This window comes from Thermobia domestica, chromosome 11 (genome assembly GCF_964235325.1).
Source record: "Thermobia domestica chromosome 11, izTheDome1.hap1.1, whole genome shotgun sequence".
In the NCBI taxonomy this organism is placed as follows: Eukaryota; Metazoa; Arthropoda; class Insecta; order Zygentoma; family Lepismatidae; genus Thermobia; species Thermobia domestica.
Genome location: NC_137464.1, coordinates 217,543,767 through 217,562,948, shown reverse-complemented (window position 1 = coordinate 217,562,948; position 19,182 = coordinate 217,543,767). Strand labels below are relative to the sequence as shown.

At 35.8% G+C, this 19,182-nt stretch overlaps 1 protein-coding gene across 8 annotated transcripts in view; it reads right to left on the bottom strand.

Annotated features, from left to right (window-relative positions):
- Nucleotides 1-3,380: 3,380 nt before the first annotated feature.
- Nucleotides 3,381-19,182, bottom strand: part of l(2)k05819 (transmembrane protein 94-like protein l(2)k05819) — a gene marked incomplete in the record, with an annotated part of 143,479 nt that continues 127,677 nt past the window's right edge. For 7 of the 8 annotated variants that reach the window (XM_081731629.1, XM_081731630.1, XM_081731631.1 and 4 more), the window contains 3 exon segments: nt 3,381-12,977; nt 15,918-16,085; nt 18,608-18,701. In XM_081731629.1, the coding sequence (XP_081587755.1) occupies nt 12,905-12,977; nt 15,918-16,085; nt 18,608-18,701 (335 nt within the window). 8 annotated transcript variants of the gene reach the window in all.

Here is a 19,182-nt window from a genome sequence, read left to right as displayed (position 1 = left end):
AGCGTTCCTTTCAGCAGAAACCTCATGAACTTTTGCCGGGAGTCGAACACGGGCCTCCTGTGCCAAGGATGTGTACGCTATCTACCTATCCATTAGGAAGCTATATGTAGTAATTTAGAAACGAAAGAGAATTTCTTAGGAATAGCCTGTCTATACACTGAACCATGTAAGTATAGTCTTACAAACTTATAAACAACAGCGCTAGACGTCTTCGGTGTGGGAGACCTGAGCTTGTTTTACGGCGAGAACTTATGTAGTTAGGATTTTACGTTAAGCTGTAACTTCATGTCTCATATGGCTTTGCTGCTGAACGGGTCTCCAAACCTCAAACCACTCGCCTTGTTTTCATGTTTATATTTATTAAATATTTAATTACTTAAAAGTCTCAAATGGGAGTATAAGAAAGAAATGATCAAACACGTAACATTTTTTTTTTTTGACAATTTTATAGTTTATTTCTGTAATCAGCTTCTGATCCCTCGCTTGTTCTTCAAGTCCTCTACAGAAGGCTGGCCCTTGGGAACCACTGGTTTAAAGTTTAAGGCGATGTAAAGTTGACCCTGGTATATTCATTCTAAAGAAAAGCAGGGTTAACTTTACATTGTCTGGAACTAGATCATGACTAGATCGTTAACACGCGTCTTTAGCCCAGGAGATCCGGATTCGATTCCCGGCGTAATCCCATGTGGTTCAGATTTTTCGTGAAGCAGTAGGTCTATGTCTCATTATAACCTTGGTGTTAAAAGGGATGCTAAACTCCAACGAAATATAATGCAATTCATATTGTATGTTCCAGTTGGTATCTTTATATGGTTCATATGGAATGCTAGCTAATAATGGCCTTCTAGTTGAGTTGGTGGACTTTTCTCGTGCAATTGAACCGAGCATGGCTTATCAATAATTACATTACAACGTTATTTGCCGGAAAATACTTCTAAACCAAACTTAATTTTGAATGCAAATAAAGACGAACTGGACCGTGTAATGTAAAGTTAATCTGAGAAACATTTTTGTACATGATAAAAGTAACAAGGCCAAGACGTTTTCAATTTTACATCATCAATTGAGTGGAATCCAAGTTCTGTATATAAATTTGAAATCAAAAGGTGTTGCATAACAAAGTGCACGATTTCTGAAAAAAAAAAAAAAAAAATCAGTGTATTCATTGTGAGTACCATCAGCTAATATTGTCTCTGTGGTTTAATAAAAATGTTAAAATTGTAGTCAATAATAACTTTCATGTGAAGTGCATTTTATAACACTTTTATTTGGACGAAGACTTATTTAAGGATAATTTATTTGTACCGCGTAAGAAGTGAACATAAATCAAGAATTATAATGCAATGTATTTCACAAGTAATAATATTAATAATCTCCTCTCTCTGTTTTTAAGCACGCACACACAAAACAGAGCAACGAAAGCAACACGCATAGTAGCAGGTTGAACTTGAATCTTTGTGACGTCATCCGTACGTGGACAATAAGAGTGCTACTTCAGCCATATACTGGACGAACCTCCTGGGATTGCGTAAATGCGTTCGGTGTTCTCTTGCTATTAGCGCCCGGGGCAACCGCTCCGCCCGCCCCATAGCTAAGACTCTGCTCACCAGAGCCTTCTCCCACCGATTATCACTTCAAGCACTTAAACACATTCCTGCACAAGGATGTCTTCAACAACCAGGTAGCAGCACAAAATACTTTTGAACATTTGACCGTTCCAAATTTTGATGCTACTGGAATTAATATACTTGGTTTCTTGTTGGCAAAAATGCATAATTCTAATAGTTCTTACTTTGACGAATAAATTTAATTCTAAGCTCAGATACACTGCTTTAAAGTTGCTACTTCAAAACCGCAATTATTTTTGCACCAATCTGATAGTTACATTAGAGAATCATCAATCATTTAAGATACAGAAAGTTGTTCTTTGTATATCCGACAATTTTCGATTCAGTGCTGCCACCTGGCGTATCATGATGGAACTGTGGATTTGCTGGCGAGAGCAGTGTTGTGTCTGATCTTGTAAGTGCGTGAGTGCTATCAAGTGGTATTGGGAGGGTTACGTAATGGCACTTTTCCATGCTAAGTTCTCGTACGTACGTATTGTAAAACAGTGTCGGGAGAATTGATTAACACTCGGGGTGACAACTGCAAAAGCTATTGTGGCCCGTTACAAACAACAGGCTCCCTTTGCTAAACATTCAGCCACGAAAACAACCAGAAAAAGGGCAGCAAGCAAAGTGTCACCCTAAGGGGGATTCATGGATTGGAGTGCCAAGAAAATCCACCAACTCAACGTGATATGGGACACAGATTCCACCGCACACCGTCTACTGTGGACAAAACAATTCGCAAGCGCCTCAGGTTGAAATGTGTGCAAAAGGCCCGTGTACACCATCTGCTACGGTTAGTGCCGAACTTAAGACGAACTGCAGAAAACTGTATGAAAAGTATCTGGCGGGTTCCAAATGGAAGAAAGTTATCACAATGGATGAATCATATGTCTATCTCACTCCTGGTGGTCACATTCGGGCGATAGCATACCTTGATATTGACGGCAACGGGCGCAGCAATTTGTTCTCAGTGCAGGGAAAGTAACCTCGTGGCTTTATGATTGTTACAGGATTCGGATATGAGGGTAAGGTGCTGATAGGCAAGGTGGACAAAAACGTGAAGATGAATGAAAGATACTTCAAAAAATATATTCTGACACCAATCTATCGGAGAGACATTCCACAATTTTATGGAATGGACGCGAACCAGATGATGATCCATATGAACAAGGTTTCGAGTCATACCGCCAGAACATCACTACGTTTGTATCAGGAGTTAGGAATTCGTGTAATTCCGTTTGAAGATATTTCTGTGAAAAGCTCAGATGTCAGTACAATGTTTTTTTGCGCATTTGGACTGTTGAAATGACATCTTCAATATCGCCGCCCGTGCACCCTGGATGGTCTATGGAAAGCTTGCATAGAGGAGTGGGGCAAAACTGCCATGCCAGTCCTACGCCGAAGCTTGCTGCAATTGAAACTGCGATGCCATATGATAGTCTACAATGCTGGGGGTCGGTGGTGGCGGCGCGATATCTTAAGGTGAGTACCAGTCAAAAATGGTCGAATATAAAGCGAACAACCTTCTGTAAATATCAACCACTTAGGTGCAACAGCCAATGAATGGTTAAAAATAGATAGATAGAACAGTAATTTGGTGATAGAGATTATCGAATCGGCTCACACCATCATTATTTGTAGCTTTCTAAACTGGAGTTCGCTACCTTGAGCAGCCAGCCAACTGCTTCATAACGCTCCAGCAACACTGAAAATGATGCATCCCAAAAATCATAAAATTTATTATGATTGACAAAGTATACGAAGAAAGTAACTAAAACATTTTTATTAATTCTCAAAGAATTCATACAAAGACGAAAACCACAAAAACAATTATACAAAAATATGTTTGAAAAGCACAACACATTTTTTTTTCACAAGTTTTCACCAATATTCATACATAACAGCTTAACACCACTAAAACGTTAATTTCATCTACATTACCAATTATTTACTCAGTTAAAGAAATCACTTACATCTTAGTCAATACATTCGTCTCTTGGCGATACCTTGTGTGTGTACCAATCTGTTGGCTCATATATAAGTACTTTTTGGCACGTATTTTGAGTAAATAATAATAATAATAATAATAATAATAATAATAATAATAATAATAATAATAATAATAATAATACACATTTATTGAAAGGACTTTTAAAAGATATACGTCCCTCACAAGCAACTATTCATATTGCATTATAACAATGCATAATTCCACTTTTGTTAGAATTTTAGAAGTGATGTTCCTCCAAGGATAAATTATAATTTCATATCCTCCTCGGTCCATGCGTCCAGCTCGCTGGACAAATTTCTGGGCGCTCTGTTCGTTTAGGTTTTGCATTTAGAAATTTCAAGACCAGTTACTCATCTGCCTGGACTCTTCTAGTACAAGGAAAAAAATGGTCGCACTTCTGACTTCATTTGTTATTGTGTATAGCTTTCAGTTTGAACATGTCTTCCAGCTCAAGTGGTACGTCGATGTCAGCTTACCGGAGAAAAGGTATTTGTTTCTATTTTTTTATTTTCTATCATAGTTTTATTGCTTGTGATTTGAAAATGAAATATTAATGATTAATTTGAGGTGATTTCTTACTTTTTAAAAGCATTTATAGTAAAGTAATTAGAAAATTAAACACCGTGTTCAGCCACCTGGACATCAGGATCCAATTGTGGTTTTGTCCACGTAGCTAAATAATTATATCTCTACACGTAGGCCATTGTTGTAGATTATATTTCCTTTACCTTCCCTCCTTCCGCGCCATTCCATACAAAGCCAGTAGTTAAGTGAACAATAAAGACTATAGCTTCTAACCTAAGAACATTTACGTTTTCTACTAATTGTGAGATTATAAATATATGTCTAGCAGTTTCGATTATTGTTTTTACACTTTTGTTGTAATAATATAATAAATATTCTAATTTTTTATTAATATTGCTGTTTTCATTATACGCAGATCGGAGACCTGTGTGTACTGAGGAAATAACTGATTGGGAACTCAGACCTAGATATTGCATCTGATGAATCAGATCCAGAAGATATTCTTCACCAGCCGTTATTTCCAGATGCCGATGATGACAGTGATGCCGATCCGACTTGGCAGATAGATAGGAGCGAGAATAGTGATTCAAGTGATTCCCTAGTGAGTATTTATATTCTCCGTTTGCTTATTAATATGTAGTTCAAATAACATATTTTAGTTTGTCGAATTTCACATCGACTAAACAATAAAGTTGCAAGATAATATGACAAGTTTATCTCTTTTGACTTGACAAATATTAAGTTTTCCAGTATCAAAATCAAAATTTCTTATTTTATGATTTTTGCAGCTTTTTAGGTTGAACGTTTTAAGGATTACATACGTGAAGTGAAAAACATATCTCTGGTAGGAACAATCATGACTGGAAGATTGCGAGGAAACTTAAAGAAAGTTCTACAGAAAGACAAGGAGATGCTTTCAAAAGGAAGAGGGTCTTATCAGGAAGTTGTAAGAGAAGACAAAAAGGTCGGTATAGTAAAGTGGGTTGATAATGCATCAGTAGTAATGGCAACTAGCAAGATGATGGCAAGAAAAGAAAAGCATTCATTGACATTGAAAGACCGTTTGTGATAGGCGCTTATAACGAATCGATGGGAGGTGTAGATCTCATCGACCGCTTGATTGCGTATTATCGTATGTCCATGCGCACGAAAAAATGGCCAGTTAGAGTTTTCTCCACTTTGTGGACATGGCAATAACAAATGCATGGCTGGAGTACAAAAAGGACCAAAAAGTCACTAGGCTTATTTACCAAGAACCTGTACGATCTCTTAGAATTCAAATTGTATATAGGTCAAGCATTGGCGTATGCAGCATCAAGTAGCAGTTCCAGATGTGTGCGTCAACAGAGTCAGACTGATCCTGATCTAAAAATCACTCATTGCAAACAAGAAGACTACTAGTACCGAACATCGAAGAAAAGGAAGCGGCCTGAAGAGATACCAAATAAAGATATCCGGCTTACCGGAAATGACCATCTACCTATCTGCTCTGTGATTGACAAGAACAAGTATATGAGGTGCAGAAATAAAGGGTGTGGTGGTAAAACGAAGTTTGAGTGTGTCAAATGTAAAGTTTTCTTATGCATTTCCGCAGAAAGGCAGTGTTTTCTTGAATTTCATACATCCTAATCAATTAAAATTGTTGTTCTTCAATGCCTTAATCACTATATCCAAGGACTATGTATTGTAAACAAAATCAACGTTTCAAAATAAAATAATAATCTATATTAAATCTGTTTCTTTTTGTAATACATTAGTTATGTATTCTTTATCCCAAAAAATTCCAAGCAGATTGTCGTAAAATTGAGTCCTGAAGTCTAGTCGACTGGACACATGTATTTATTACAAAACAACACTTGGGTCCTCTTGTCAAGCATGCTGCACATGTCATTCCCGCCAAATTTGGTGACCAAATATTTCGGAAAAAATATTTTTGTACACTAGAGTATCAAATCGTATGAGTGAACTTAAATTTTTGAAAAAAATCTTTCAAAATAAAAATCTGGACTGAAGAGGATATAAAGAAATGTTGAATGTACTTATTATAGCCAGGTTACAAATAGGACTTTTTATGGATAGAAATTCAGATATTGTAAAAGAAATTCCAAATGAAATGAAATAAAATATTTGAGTTTTACATCCACGGTTATGCCGGCTAGGCTAAAGAAGACGGTGATGATGAGAAATGAATGAAATGGTGGAATGAAACGGGAGAACCCGGAGGAAACCCACGGACACAGTGTTTGTCTACCACAAAGTTCACTTGGCGTGAGCTGGAATTGAATCAGGGACGCCATACACCAGAGGTGAACGTTCTACCACTGAGTCACCGCGGCCCAAGAAATTCCACATATTAGCCTAACATTTAACCAAATGAGAATAATGTTGGTTTAAGAAATGCATGGCATCTGTTACTTTTATAGATTGGCCACCTTTACGGAGCGATAATTTATTGTCAATGATTATAGAACAAACCAAATAATATTTTAATTTATTAAGACAATGAGTTTATTTGCTTTGGTCTGTTCCGAGTTTAAGTTATAACTGAAAAGAAACCAAGAACAAACAACGAAGAAACTAAGTTAATACATGTATGGATAATAATAAGCAAATGATATAAAATGTCATAATCCGATCAGTGCGGGACTGTATACCTACTTTGGGGCCACCCTGTATTTCACACAACCTCAGAAATTGTTAGCCTAGGTTGAAAATAAGTTCTATAGCTTAATTTTTTTTTTAAACTGATAAATGCATGAAGTTTAATTTTAATTTGTCTATCCTCACTTTTAAGCACAAAAGTTATGCGAGACATGGACCTCCTAAGGTAGAACCGAACATCAGCATCTACATGGAACTGAACCCTGTGACTCCCGTGCCAAAGCTAACCATTTTGCTACAAGAAAATTCTGATATCGAAATTAATTTTAATTTGGTTAAATAACCGAAGTTTTCCCACAATTGAAAGGAACAGGCTGGAATAGAATTATGATACACTATTGATAGCGGTAGCGAAATAAAATTCAAAAATAGTCGATTTTGAGATAAAATATTAGTACGAAAGTTGGTCAGTAAGTAATGGCAAGCCACTAATATTTCGATTATCGAAGAATGTATTAAAAATGTGTTAAACACAACTGAAAGAGTATACGTAATGAAGATTTTTATTGGTAGGAATCATGAAAGAAAATCCAAAGAATAACAAGTACATGCGACAAAAAGTTCTTTTTGGAACATGGAATAAGATAGCCACTTACGTTATATGTAATATGAGTAGATGATTAAAGCTATTGATATAGTCTGCTATGATTTAAACAATCCATATTACAGAGAATTAGAATCAGTAGACGCTTGTACAGAGACGCAGTCGTAGTAAACTACAATTAACGTAGTGACAAAAATGTTATGTATAATATCGCTCATGAGTTTTGTCAAGGAAATAGTCGGACAGCTCTCATCGAGGTGAGACAGTGGTAGAGAATGGCCTATACTGTAAGGTGGTTGTCATTTGTCGCACTTCAGCCCCCTTTTTCAGTACCGACGCTATATCAGATGTAGACCTACAGTTTAAAGTAGAATCGAACCGGGACCTCGTGAACCAAAGGCACGCGTCAGAGCCACTAGACCAGGGGGGAGAGCACCAATACTCTTGGGGTTGATCTTGCATTACAGTCTGCGTATCTGCCACAACAGCATCGGATTCAACTCCAGTTGTGGTTCATGCTCCCCGGCATTAATAATAGGTCCTGTCTTTCATAAGGACATAAAAACTCAAATTCAAAGAAATATTGCATGTTTAATATAGTTTTATTTGTGTCTTGTTCGCTTTCTTGTTTTAACGGTGGGTAAAGACTTGAAATGGAATAAAATAATATCTTTCGGTTTTACGTTCCACGTTTATGACCTATAAGCTAGGAGAAATGATGCTTATGAAATTATTGGTGAAATGATATTGCGAGAGCAAACGAAAGAACTAAACCCATGGACACCCACCACAAATTTACAGATGTAAGACTCAACCAAGAACTTTTCGGACCAAGTTCTCATTTGTAAAATTGTGCTGACCGAAGTGAATTGACATGTTCAAACTGCACTGGAAAACGCACTCACACAGTAAGTCTTCAATTTTCTCACATATAATAGTTCACGAACGATTATGCTGAATCGTTATTTGCTGAGAATGTTGTTTCACAATAGAGAAAGAAACAAACTTTCTTCGAATAAAAACAGCATTCAAAGATTGAAGAGTGAAGCTAGGGCATACTAAAGCATGCTGTGTTGCTAACTCAACTAGCGTATTTGTTTTTATGTTATCATGAACGCCACTTCTAGAAAATTATACAACTAAGGAAAGGAAATCGACAAATATATTGCCTGGGTACAAACTGCGACATTTATTGTAAGTTTGTGCAATTAAGAAAAATAAAACTCAATTTATAAATTTATCAGAAACTTTCCAGTATCGAAGAATAATAAGTACTTGGCATAAGAGGAGAGTTCCTCTTACTCTGTAATTGCTAAACCACTTCTAGAACTTCTACGAAAGAGACTGTCAGGAAAATAGGTAAAAGTTCACTAATTTTTGACTTCTTGATAAACAAGAGCTATTCAATTAGATTATCCACTATTTGGAAAAAGCAAGTCCTGAGTCAGGAATAACGCGAAAGAAAAGTGAACGACACTGTTTCACGTTATTTACTAATCCTAAAGTACGGTATGTTGACATATGTTGATAAATAATTCTCATCGGTGGAACGTTTATCTTGTAAGGAACTTAGATGCCATTTATTAGTCATATTAATTCATATTTATTTCTATTTTTCTCAAGATTCCGTCTATCCTTCTTCAGGATTCGGAATGTTATATTGCACCTTCAACAATGCAGAATAAAGTAAAACAATCTGACAGTGTAGCTCTCTTATATACTCCATAATATTTTGGGGCTACCATGTGATTAAATCTTTAGCGTTCATGCCTTGGCGTGGGAGATTAGAGTACAGTACTCTGCAGTAGCTCATGTAGTTCAGATTTCACGTTATGTTGCGCACATCTCTACGCCTCGGTGATGAAAAGTGACGTTAGGCTTTAGGAAAAAAAAAAATCCTATGTATTGCTAAGCAAAATGGCTCATCTTGTGCCTCCGTATTTCTATTATTTTAATTGAATATTACCTTTCTCTCTGGAAACGTCAGTAGCACCATTTTTATTATTGTATCACCGTAATCTTCTACTGTAAGTTCTGTTTCCTTTACAGAACAATTAGTGCTACTGAAAAATTAGCATAATCCTAATCGATTTTCTTTTGCAAGTAACTTAATTCTAAAAAAATATTGATTCCAGAATAACAAGGTGAAACGGAATAGAGTTCTCTATTTTCATTGCGATATTCTTCTTGTTCTCTTCTAATTTATTTTTACAATAGTGCATTTCTTTTATTTACCGGATCTGAATATGCTCTCCCTTCTGTCCTAATGGGTGCCGAGTGCACAGAGTCCTGGGTTTAATTCCCAGTGAGAGCGTTGAAATTTGAACACATTACGGTGGTTCAGATTCCTCCTTAAACTATTCCTGACGTCCCCATTAAACCCCAATCAATCAATCACCCACGCACCCACCTTTAAACTATAGGTTTACATCTTGTATAACTTTCAGTACCGAAAAGCGATGCTAAATTCCAATTCAACCGACGTTTCTCAAGAATTGATTCATTGACAGCTTTTGTTCATAAATAATAATCATTTAATTGAAACCGCTAGCGTAGATTGAATCATAGCCACAGCATAAGACTGTCTTAACTCTTAAGTGTTAATTTTACAGAAAAAAAAAGGTTGTATCTAAAGAAACTTTATTATCTTTTTTGCTTTTGGGAATCGTATCGTTATTCCAACATGTATAACATTAATTATTGCAGAGAAAATATTTCTTAAGTACATACAAATTAAAATTATTATTCATTAAAAACTGGGGGTGCAGTATGTTTTAATGACGTGTTCTGAATATCACATATAAATGATATTATTTTTAGAAGAGTAAATACAATTTACTTGTAGTTTCCAGTGCTTCTTCTCTCTGAAATTTGGCTTTTCCATTATATATACAGGGTGGACCATTTATCTTGATATGTTCTCGTAACTATTAAACTAATGGACAGAAAGCGCTGAAATTTTGTACCATGCAAATATCGGCAGGGGGTAATACCACATGGTCACCAGTGTTGCCAGCCCAACATAAACTTGTATTTTTTCAAATGGCACTATGTGTCAGGTTACCCAATTGCTGTAAAATACCTATTGAATTGCACGGATGGTTTACAAGAGATGTGAAGATCATAATGCAATTTACAGCAATTTGATATCTCAAATCGTTCTGGAGATATGGTAAGAACTTTCAAAGTTTGCAATATTGCTTTTTACTACGTGATTTCGATAACTTGTTGAAATTACACCTACCAAAATTTACTGTTGTAGAAGCGAAGTAATTCAAAAATTGTTTTAAAAAGTTCTCACAATACGACATTGTAAGCAATATATCAAATTTTACTGTTTTTTTAAATAACTCACGAATGGTTCGAGATATCAAATTGCAGTAAACGGCATTCCGTTCTTCATGATACTTACCTAAACACTTTTTCGAAATAAAGCCCTTTGAAAACAGTCAAATTTTCAATGCTTCGTTAACTTTGTTTCTACTGGTTCGAAATACGACATATGATGACTAATATTTGATACGAAGGTACTTTGGATGTGGATCATCATTTCATTTCATTTCATTTATTTGTCTGTTTCATTAGCTTACAAACAGGATTGGCAAAAACCATGGTTTTTATTGAAAAAACAAAAATAAAAAAAAAACAGTTTTTGGTTTAAACCCGTTTTTTTTGGTTTAAATAATTTACTCTATGAATTTATATTAGATATGGACATAAATTAGTTTGTTTCGCCTTGGTGTTATTATGCAACAATAAGATTATGCTGGAAGGGGTCACATAAGCTTAAAGCGGAATCCAAACCGCTTCTCAACTTACATCCAAGAGAAATTGTCCATTTGGACACGAAACCGGGACTAATTGGTCACAAATGCGACTGCCGACTCACTCACGAAGGACTCCTGATAAAAATACGTTGTACTGATCTTTACATAGGCGTACTTGTTAATATAATTGTCGACAGTCATTTCAAAAGGACAAAAAGATAAATAGTTACACAAGTAAAAACATTATACAGAATTATATATAAATCGGGAAACTCCCGCGTTAGCCATTGGGAAAATCCTGTTATTACTTTAAATGTATTTGTATGTAAAATTTTAAGGTCAACATATCATAATCACTACGCTAAAACTGAGGTATTAAATTACAAATTTGGTATGTAGATATCATTCAATAAAATTAAAACAAAGTCAAATCCAAGTTGATGTTGGAAGCTACGTAGGCAGTTGATAAATTTTGCTAATTTCTATCAATAAGAGGAAGCTTGGCTTCTTTATAAAACAACAGCCATTCATTCAAGTAGAAATATATAATTTGGTTTCATTTCGTATGTTTAGGCTTAACATCCTTATGAAATACCAAGGTTATCACGGAGAAAAGTTTCGCTTAAAGGGACACCTGGAATCGTTACTTGGTTTACACTTGAAAGATGGATTGTGGTTCGACCGAGAATTGAACACGGGACCTCTTGATTAAAAGGTGAAAAGTAGATAAACGTAATGCGGATGGTTTGATATGTGGAAACGTCACCATTAAGTTTACACGATTTAAAGCATTTTTCGTTTTTTTTTTTTGGTTTAAACCAGTTGTTTAAAAAAAAAAAACTGTTTAAACCAGCCAACCCTGCTTACAAAACACGAGAAATTCTCGTGTAAGCATTACAATTGTCAAAATAAAAACAAATACATACAAAGTGTCAAATATCAGAGGTATACATCATATTGTACCTATGCATCCCGTCCATCTCACTTGTGCTATTACTGTTGTAGAACCCTCCAATTTTGTTCTATGTTTATGATACTGTAGCGTCTTAGTTTACAATAGTGCATGACAAGTGTGGCATTTTAAGTTCTTGTATTATGTGTAGATTTGAAGTATGTAATAACTTGCCGTAGTGTCATTAAAAGAAAAAAGCTTTATTTTGGGTTGGCAACACTGTTAACTTTGTGGTATTACTGAGTACGTCAAAGAATATCTTCCTTCCTATATTTGCATAGTGTAAAATTTCTCTCTTTAAAAGTTACAAAGGCGCGTCACGATAAATGGTCTATCCTGTATATATGTAAGTGGCGCCTCCTTTTTGATTGATTCTGTTTTATGTTTGATAAAATAAAAACGACTAGTATATTTCTCTACCATGACGGAAACGAATGTTACACACACACACATACACACACAGGCATCGGTCCATTTAAAACTGTTACAGAAAATGTGAAAATGTACGCTGAGCATATCACTCTTGATTTACCTTCGTATAATCACATATAAATACAACATAGGAAAGAAACATATATCCAAACTACATACAGTATACTATATCAATTATATACAAAATTACACATTCTTTCAGTAGCAATCCAACTTTCGTACTATATTGGCAATAATAAAACGCGTATTTTTTTAATGAACACGCATTCACCGCACGCGCGGAAACACATAATTGCACACGCATACCACACATACACATTTCAATGGACCCACAGTAAAAGCCGTAGTTAATCAAATTGAAACTTATCATTCTCTTTACATGTTGACACTACACTGACATTAAAACGGAGAGTTCATCCCGAGTTTTGTTCCAAACTCCAATCTAGCTTTCTTCTGGTAACGGACATAAGCTCTGGAAAAACAGTAAAAAGAAAAAGAAGGATTTGTTACAGTTAAAATATGAACAAAATTCATCGGTCTAAACAACATGAACAGAAACAAAATTCATCGGTCAAGTAACTAGCTTACGTAAGTAGTGCATTTATATATTATTAAACTATACAGGGTGTTTTTAAACAACACCAACAACGTTTGAGAGGTGATTGCTGACACCAAAATAAGACGAAAAGAATAGATAAGCCTGGGTGTACAAATGCTTCCTTTCGGAGTTATAGGGTACCGAAAACACGAAAAAATGAATTTTAAAGGTCCATAGTCCAATACTATGGGACCTATCGTAGCCGGGTCAAGACTTTATTTAGGAATCAGTATGCGCTCTATCCAAATACCTGAATTTCAGAACCCTGCAGTACTTCCGTAACAATTTTTATAAAGGTAGTTGGTGAGTACTTCAAATTATATGCCCGTAGCCAAACTTCCTCTATAAAACTTGTTGCGCGATTACCTTAGGTTTCTGAAACATGTATTTTTGGATGAAACATGTATTAATTGCTTCTCTTGAGTAAAATATTAGATGTTGTATACTGTTCTTTTCCTTACGTTTTATGTAACAACGATTTTGAAAATAAAAATTTATTCGTATTTCATGCTCCTTTTATAAATTTAGCTATTTGGCATAAATAAATAATACAAAACTGGTAATTTTGTCAAATGAAATATTTTTCCTTATGATTTTTTTTTTTTTTTTAATTTTAACCAAAACGGCTACATTTAAGTAAAAGGTGCAAATAACATAATATGCATAATATGCAGAACGTACTTAGACCTTTCTTTTCAAAAAAGAAAATTAAAATCGAATGATTAGGAGGGAAGTTATAAGGGGTTAAGTGAGCGATGACTTATATTTCCCCACCCCCTCCCGGTTGCGGGTCTGACATGTCCACCATCAGTTTTCTCATTCCCTACCTTATAAGGAACAAAATGATACCATCCACAATATTCTACCATTAAACTGCACACGGGATGAAAAAAGTGACCATTAGAAACTGATTACAAGGTAATTTTAGTAAATCTTCTTGGGTTATCAGCCACGCAAAGGCATTGGCATCCAAATGACAGCCAGGATATTAATAGCTTCACCTGTCTGATAGCCCGAGAAAACTTCCTAAAATCACGTCGCCAGGAAAAAATTCTTTCTTTAGTCAAGGTAAATAGTTAAAATGCAAACAATTGAAGATACAGGAGTGAATAAGATTACCATAGGGTGTTCAGCAACATATTGGTTTATTCATCTTTGTCATTATTTGACTGTTAACAATTGTGACAAATTAATTTACGTTCTGTCTTTTACATTTGCACTTCGTAGATACTGAAAATATACCTAGGGATAGGTAAAAGCTGAAAACTGAAAATGTATGAGCTTAGGTACAGGTAGTAGTTACTAGTGTTGTACGAAGGCATTTCCTAATATTGCTAACAATATACAATTTGTGATCTTTCGATTAATCCGTATTCGAGATGTTATAAAATAAAAATGGATTATTTTCAATAATAAGCGACGAACTCTTTTGATAAAAAACATAGTTATTCACAACGTTAGTACCCAAGGTATTAGAAAGTTCAGTTATTCGTGGTATGAACACACAAATGGCTAACAAGAAGTGAAGATAAACTGCATATTATTCCGAGTGTTGCTATACTCTGATCAAAATTAGAAACCAACTAACAGTTCAAAACCACATGAAATTTGTGGTGAGAAGGGAAGCTACGTCACAGGGTTATCAGGGTCACCCAGAGATGGGTCGATTATAGATGTAATTATGGTAGTTACAAAAATAGCAGGTTTCTGTAGAAAGGGACAACAACATTATAGTGCTGTCTGGTAACACATGATCAGAAGTGTTTATCACCGGAAGTGGAGAGAGTATAGTGGACGCCTCAGCGGAATCTTCATGGTGTGGCAACAGAGCAACACGTGCTTCTTCAAATCTCAATTTGTTTCTCATTTTGATCCTTTTATATAATAAGAGGATCATATTGCATTTCGACTTCCATGATCATTTTCTGACGAGTCGCTACTATATGATATTCTGCTGAAGACACCCTTTAAACAAATTTGATTCACTTGCAAGATTCTCCCCTTTCCCATAACACACGAATATTATTTGCTAACAATCAATCTAATTTCGTAAGCTTTCATCAATGACTTATTAGCTGCAACAGAATCCTCTGGACTATTATTTGTGGTCACGTTTGAAGTCATGGCGCTCAAACCTTACACTACCTTTGAGCCTCTCAAGCAGACTCTTCGCCAGATTGTGTAAAGATTTCTGTTGGATGTGTTACGTACTGTCATCGATAAATAGCCATCTCCTTCAATACATTGCATGAAAAACAAAGACAATGGATCAACTGGAGAACGATGCTGAAAATCCACACGAAAATCTTGATAAATAAATATAAGCACTTTTGTGTGTGTTTTGAGAAAAAGTTAAGCCGTAAATTTTATTTTCTTCTGTGTGTATAAGATCATGCGGCAAATTTCATTTAAAAAATGAAATGGAATTTTTGATTTTTACGTCCCACGCTATGCCGGTTAGGGTAAAGGAGACGGTGAAGATGAGAAATGGATGAAATGGTGGAATGAAGAAAGTGGGAGGAAACAGGAGAACCCCGAGGAAACCCACGTACACGGTGTTTGTCCACCATAAAGTTCACTTGGCGGGACCAGGGTTTGAACCCGGGACCCCATGCACCAGAGGTGAACGCTCTACCACTGAGCCACCGTGGCCCAAATTTCATTTAATTGTAGGTTTAAATCTGATGACCAAACGTAACTTAGAAAAAAAGTAGGCCTTATCATTTATTTCTTGAACATACTGGTGTGTCGTTTTAAAGTATTTGAAAACCACAAATTAACAGAAAAAATATATATATATATTTTTTTACTTACTTGATTTCTTCTCTCTTGACCATTTCATTAATGAAAAAGATTAAAACAGCAGACAATAATCCGAGGAATGTAACATACAAAAGAATATGCTTCATATTAGAACTTAATTTATCTGCGATATTATTGCTTACTAATGTCGCTGACGAATAAATCACTTGCAAAACTATCCTGAAAAGAATAAATTGTATCTTTAAGAGAACAATGACAAATAAGACGATTATGTTCGACAAACACATACAAAAGTGAAGATTTAATTAACTTTAACAACAGCACTAGAATACAATAAAATACAGTGCGTTCAATTTAATAAAAGCGGTACTAAGGTATATTTAAGTCTTGTTTTTGTTGTTGCTCCATTATGCTCCATGCCCATAGAAAATTTTTATTGAAGTGGAAAGGAGGGAAGAGGACGGGTTCGAGGAGGGAGAAAGTGTTCCATACCACTTTTAAACTGAACGCACTGTACAACAGTATGCGATAATTGAAGACGAAAATAAATCCCGTAAATGATATGATTATTTACTTTGTTCGGTATTGAGATTTTACACTTGTCGATAATGTTTTTTTCTTTTCTTATCCAAAGTTTCCACTACTTTCAACTTTCTCGATAATTCCTTTATACTTTCTATGTATTTTGGAAGTTTTTCTACAATTAACGACTCTTATTTAAAAAGAATAATGTACTTAAAAATTTCTATTAAATGTGAAGTATTTTCACTTAATTTTCGCCGATGTTTTCTTTTTATTAAAGACAACGCCGATGTATTTGTAGATTAAAATACAGAGTACCCTACGTAAAGTTATCTTAAAGAAACGAAATAATTACTTAAAAAAATGATTTGAATTTAGATGGTAGCAATGATGTCACCTTTATTTTGACCAAGACAATTCTTATTCTTAATAGTCTTTAAGAAGTCAGTTCAGGATTCTCACAGATTTTTGTAAACTCTTTTTCCCTGACAAAAGTTCGCCTATTTTCCCCCCCACTTTTTCGTTCCCCAGTATTTAGATAGATACCAAACTAAAGATAGGACACTAACTTCCTATAAAATAGGTTAGCCTAAGAAACATGCGTGACCATATACATATATTAAATCGGTCTACGTGACAGAGAATTACAGAGGTTAATTCATTTATATTGATACAAAGTCAATGCACTGCTGTACCGCGCATGTGCAACCCCTCGTCGGGAGGAAGCAACATCATCTCGTTAGTCGCACATTAGAGCATTGTGGTCGAGTGTAATCTGATGTCGCCGAAACTGAACAGATTCTGGGAGGGGGTTCAATGTGGACTTTTCCGACGCTAAATTCACGGCGTCACGGATCGCAGAAAAGTGTCAAGTGCGTAATTTTCACGTAGGTCGTGCCATTGGGAATCGTACTAGACGGAAATATGCGGCACAAAGTCCTCCTCGATCACCACACCGACGCAAGTAGTTAAAACCGACCTCTCGTGAAGAGGACTCCGCCCCTATTGCATATGGCGACCTCCGAAAATCTCCCCCACACAAGGTGTGATCCCCAGCAAATGCCGCACATCATGGGCAACAATCAACAGCATTCACAGGGATTTACGTCTCAATGTCGATCCCAAGAGTAGTGTGTACATCCTGAAACCACGTCATGTGGCTGATCCAAAAAGAAAGTGTAGGATTCTGTGGAAGATTGCTGCCCTTGATGAGGCTTTGATAAAGTTTATGCCATTACATACAAACCTGCTGACGTCAAGGGCCGAAGTACCTTCTTCCACTAGTGCGCAGCGAGTTTCCCAAAAGGACGCATGATTGTGGTCGGTTTCTCGAACAGGGGCAAACTGCATCTCTGAATGGTGGAGCGAAACGTCAAAATTAATGCTGCATACTACCAGACTCATGTCCTGACTGAAATCTATCAATATAAAATCTTAGCATTGTACGGACAAGAGGTGAACCAGGTTGAACTCCACCAAAATAAGACATCCAGTCACACGGCAAAAACATCACTTGAATTCTATCGCTGTATCGTACAGGAAACTGGAATTTCGGCAATATTGAGAATGTTGTTGTTTCTAACTTGCTCACATAGTATCATAGTTGTTGTTCTCTAACTCACTCACTCGCTTTTAAAATAAAGATTACTACGGTTTCCCCCATACCTTTCAATTGTGGTATGAACACTGTAAGTCGTTGAGAAATTTCATGGTCAGAAAATTTATGTGAAACCACTGAGAAAGAACGTTTTTCTTTTTTAAATTATTAAAATCAACGCCCCTGTCCTGTGTCAAAGTTATATCTGAACACAGCATATTAAAGTCGCTTAAGTATGGTTTTCACACTGCAGCGCTGAGTCGACTATAGTACGTTCGATGCTTCCCCGCTGGGAATTGAACCCAGGATCTCGTGTATTAAAGAGTAAAGCGGGGTAGTTATTAACAGGCGAGGAAGCTTACATAATTACTTTAACGCACAGCAGATAATTTGATTTGGAGAAGGTTATGGCTTGATACTCTATCGAACAATTACTATCCAAGTTTTGAACATAAACAATTCACGAATACCATTAACAAAGGCAATAAACAGATTTTTACTAGATCATTAATGCACCATCTTTTTAATGCACAATTTATCATTAATGCATAACTACTTCACTCTTAATACAGGCAACAGTAAATAGAACAGGAATGACTAAAATAATTATTCTATTACTTACACTATCACAACTGACAGAACCCAACATTTGTTTCGGATAGGATTCTTTTGCCAAAGATGATAGTGACGATGAACGAACCCAATGGAAACTGAAACTAGAAGAAAATTGAACTCATTTAAGTTGATATTTCTATGCATATTTTCGTGAACAGTGATTTAGTTAACACTAGAAGTATACACAGTTTTCTTGTAAAGTTCTTTAAACATGAGAGCTGTCCAGAAAGTAACACGTTTTGAAATAAATAAAGTAACAGAATGAACAAACTAAATTGTATTATATACATTTGAAAGGCACACTCTTAAGCTATTTTTCCACATAATCACCATGCAAATAAGGCACTTATCATACCGTGGCACAAGTTTTTCAATACCGTCGCGGTAGAAATCTGCCGACTGTGATTTCAACCATTGGCTTACGCCGTCATGCAGTTCGGCGTCAGTATCAAAGCGTTGTGTAGAGAGCCATGTCTTCATTGCTGAGAAGAGGTGGTAGTCGCTCGGCGCCAAATCCGCGCTGTATAGTGGGTAATCGAACACTTTCCATCCAAAAGCATCTAAGAGCTCTCGGGTACGCTT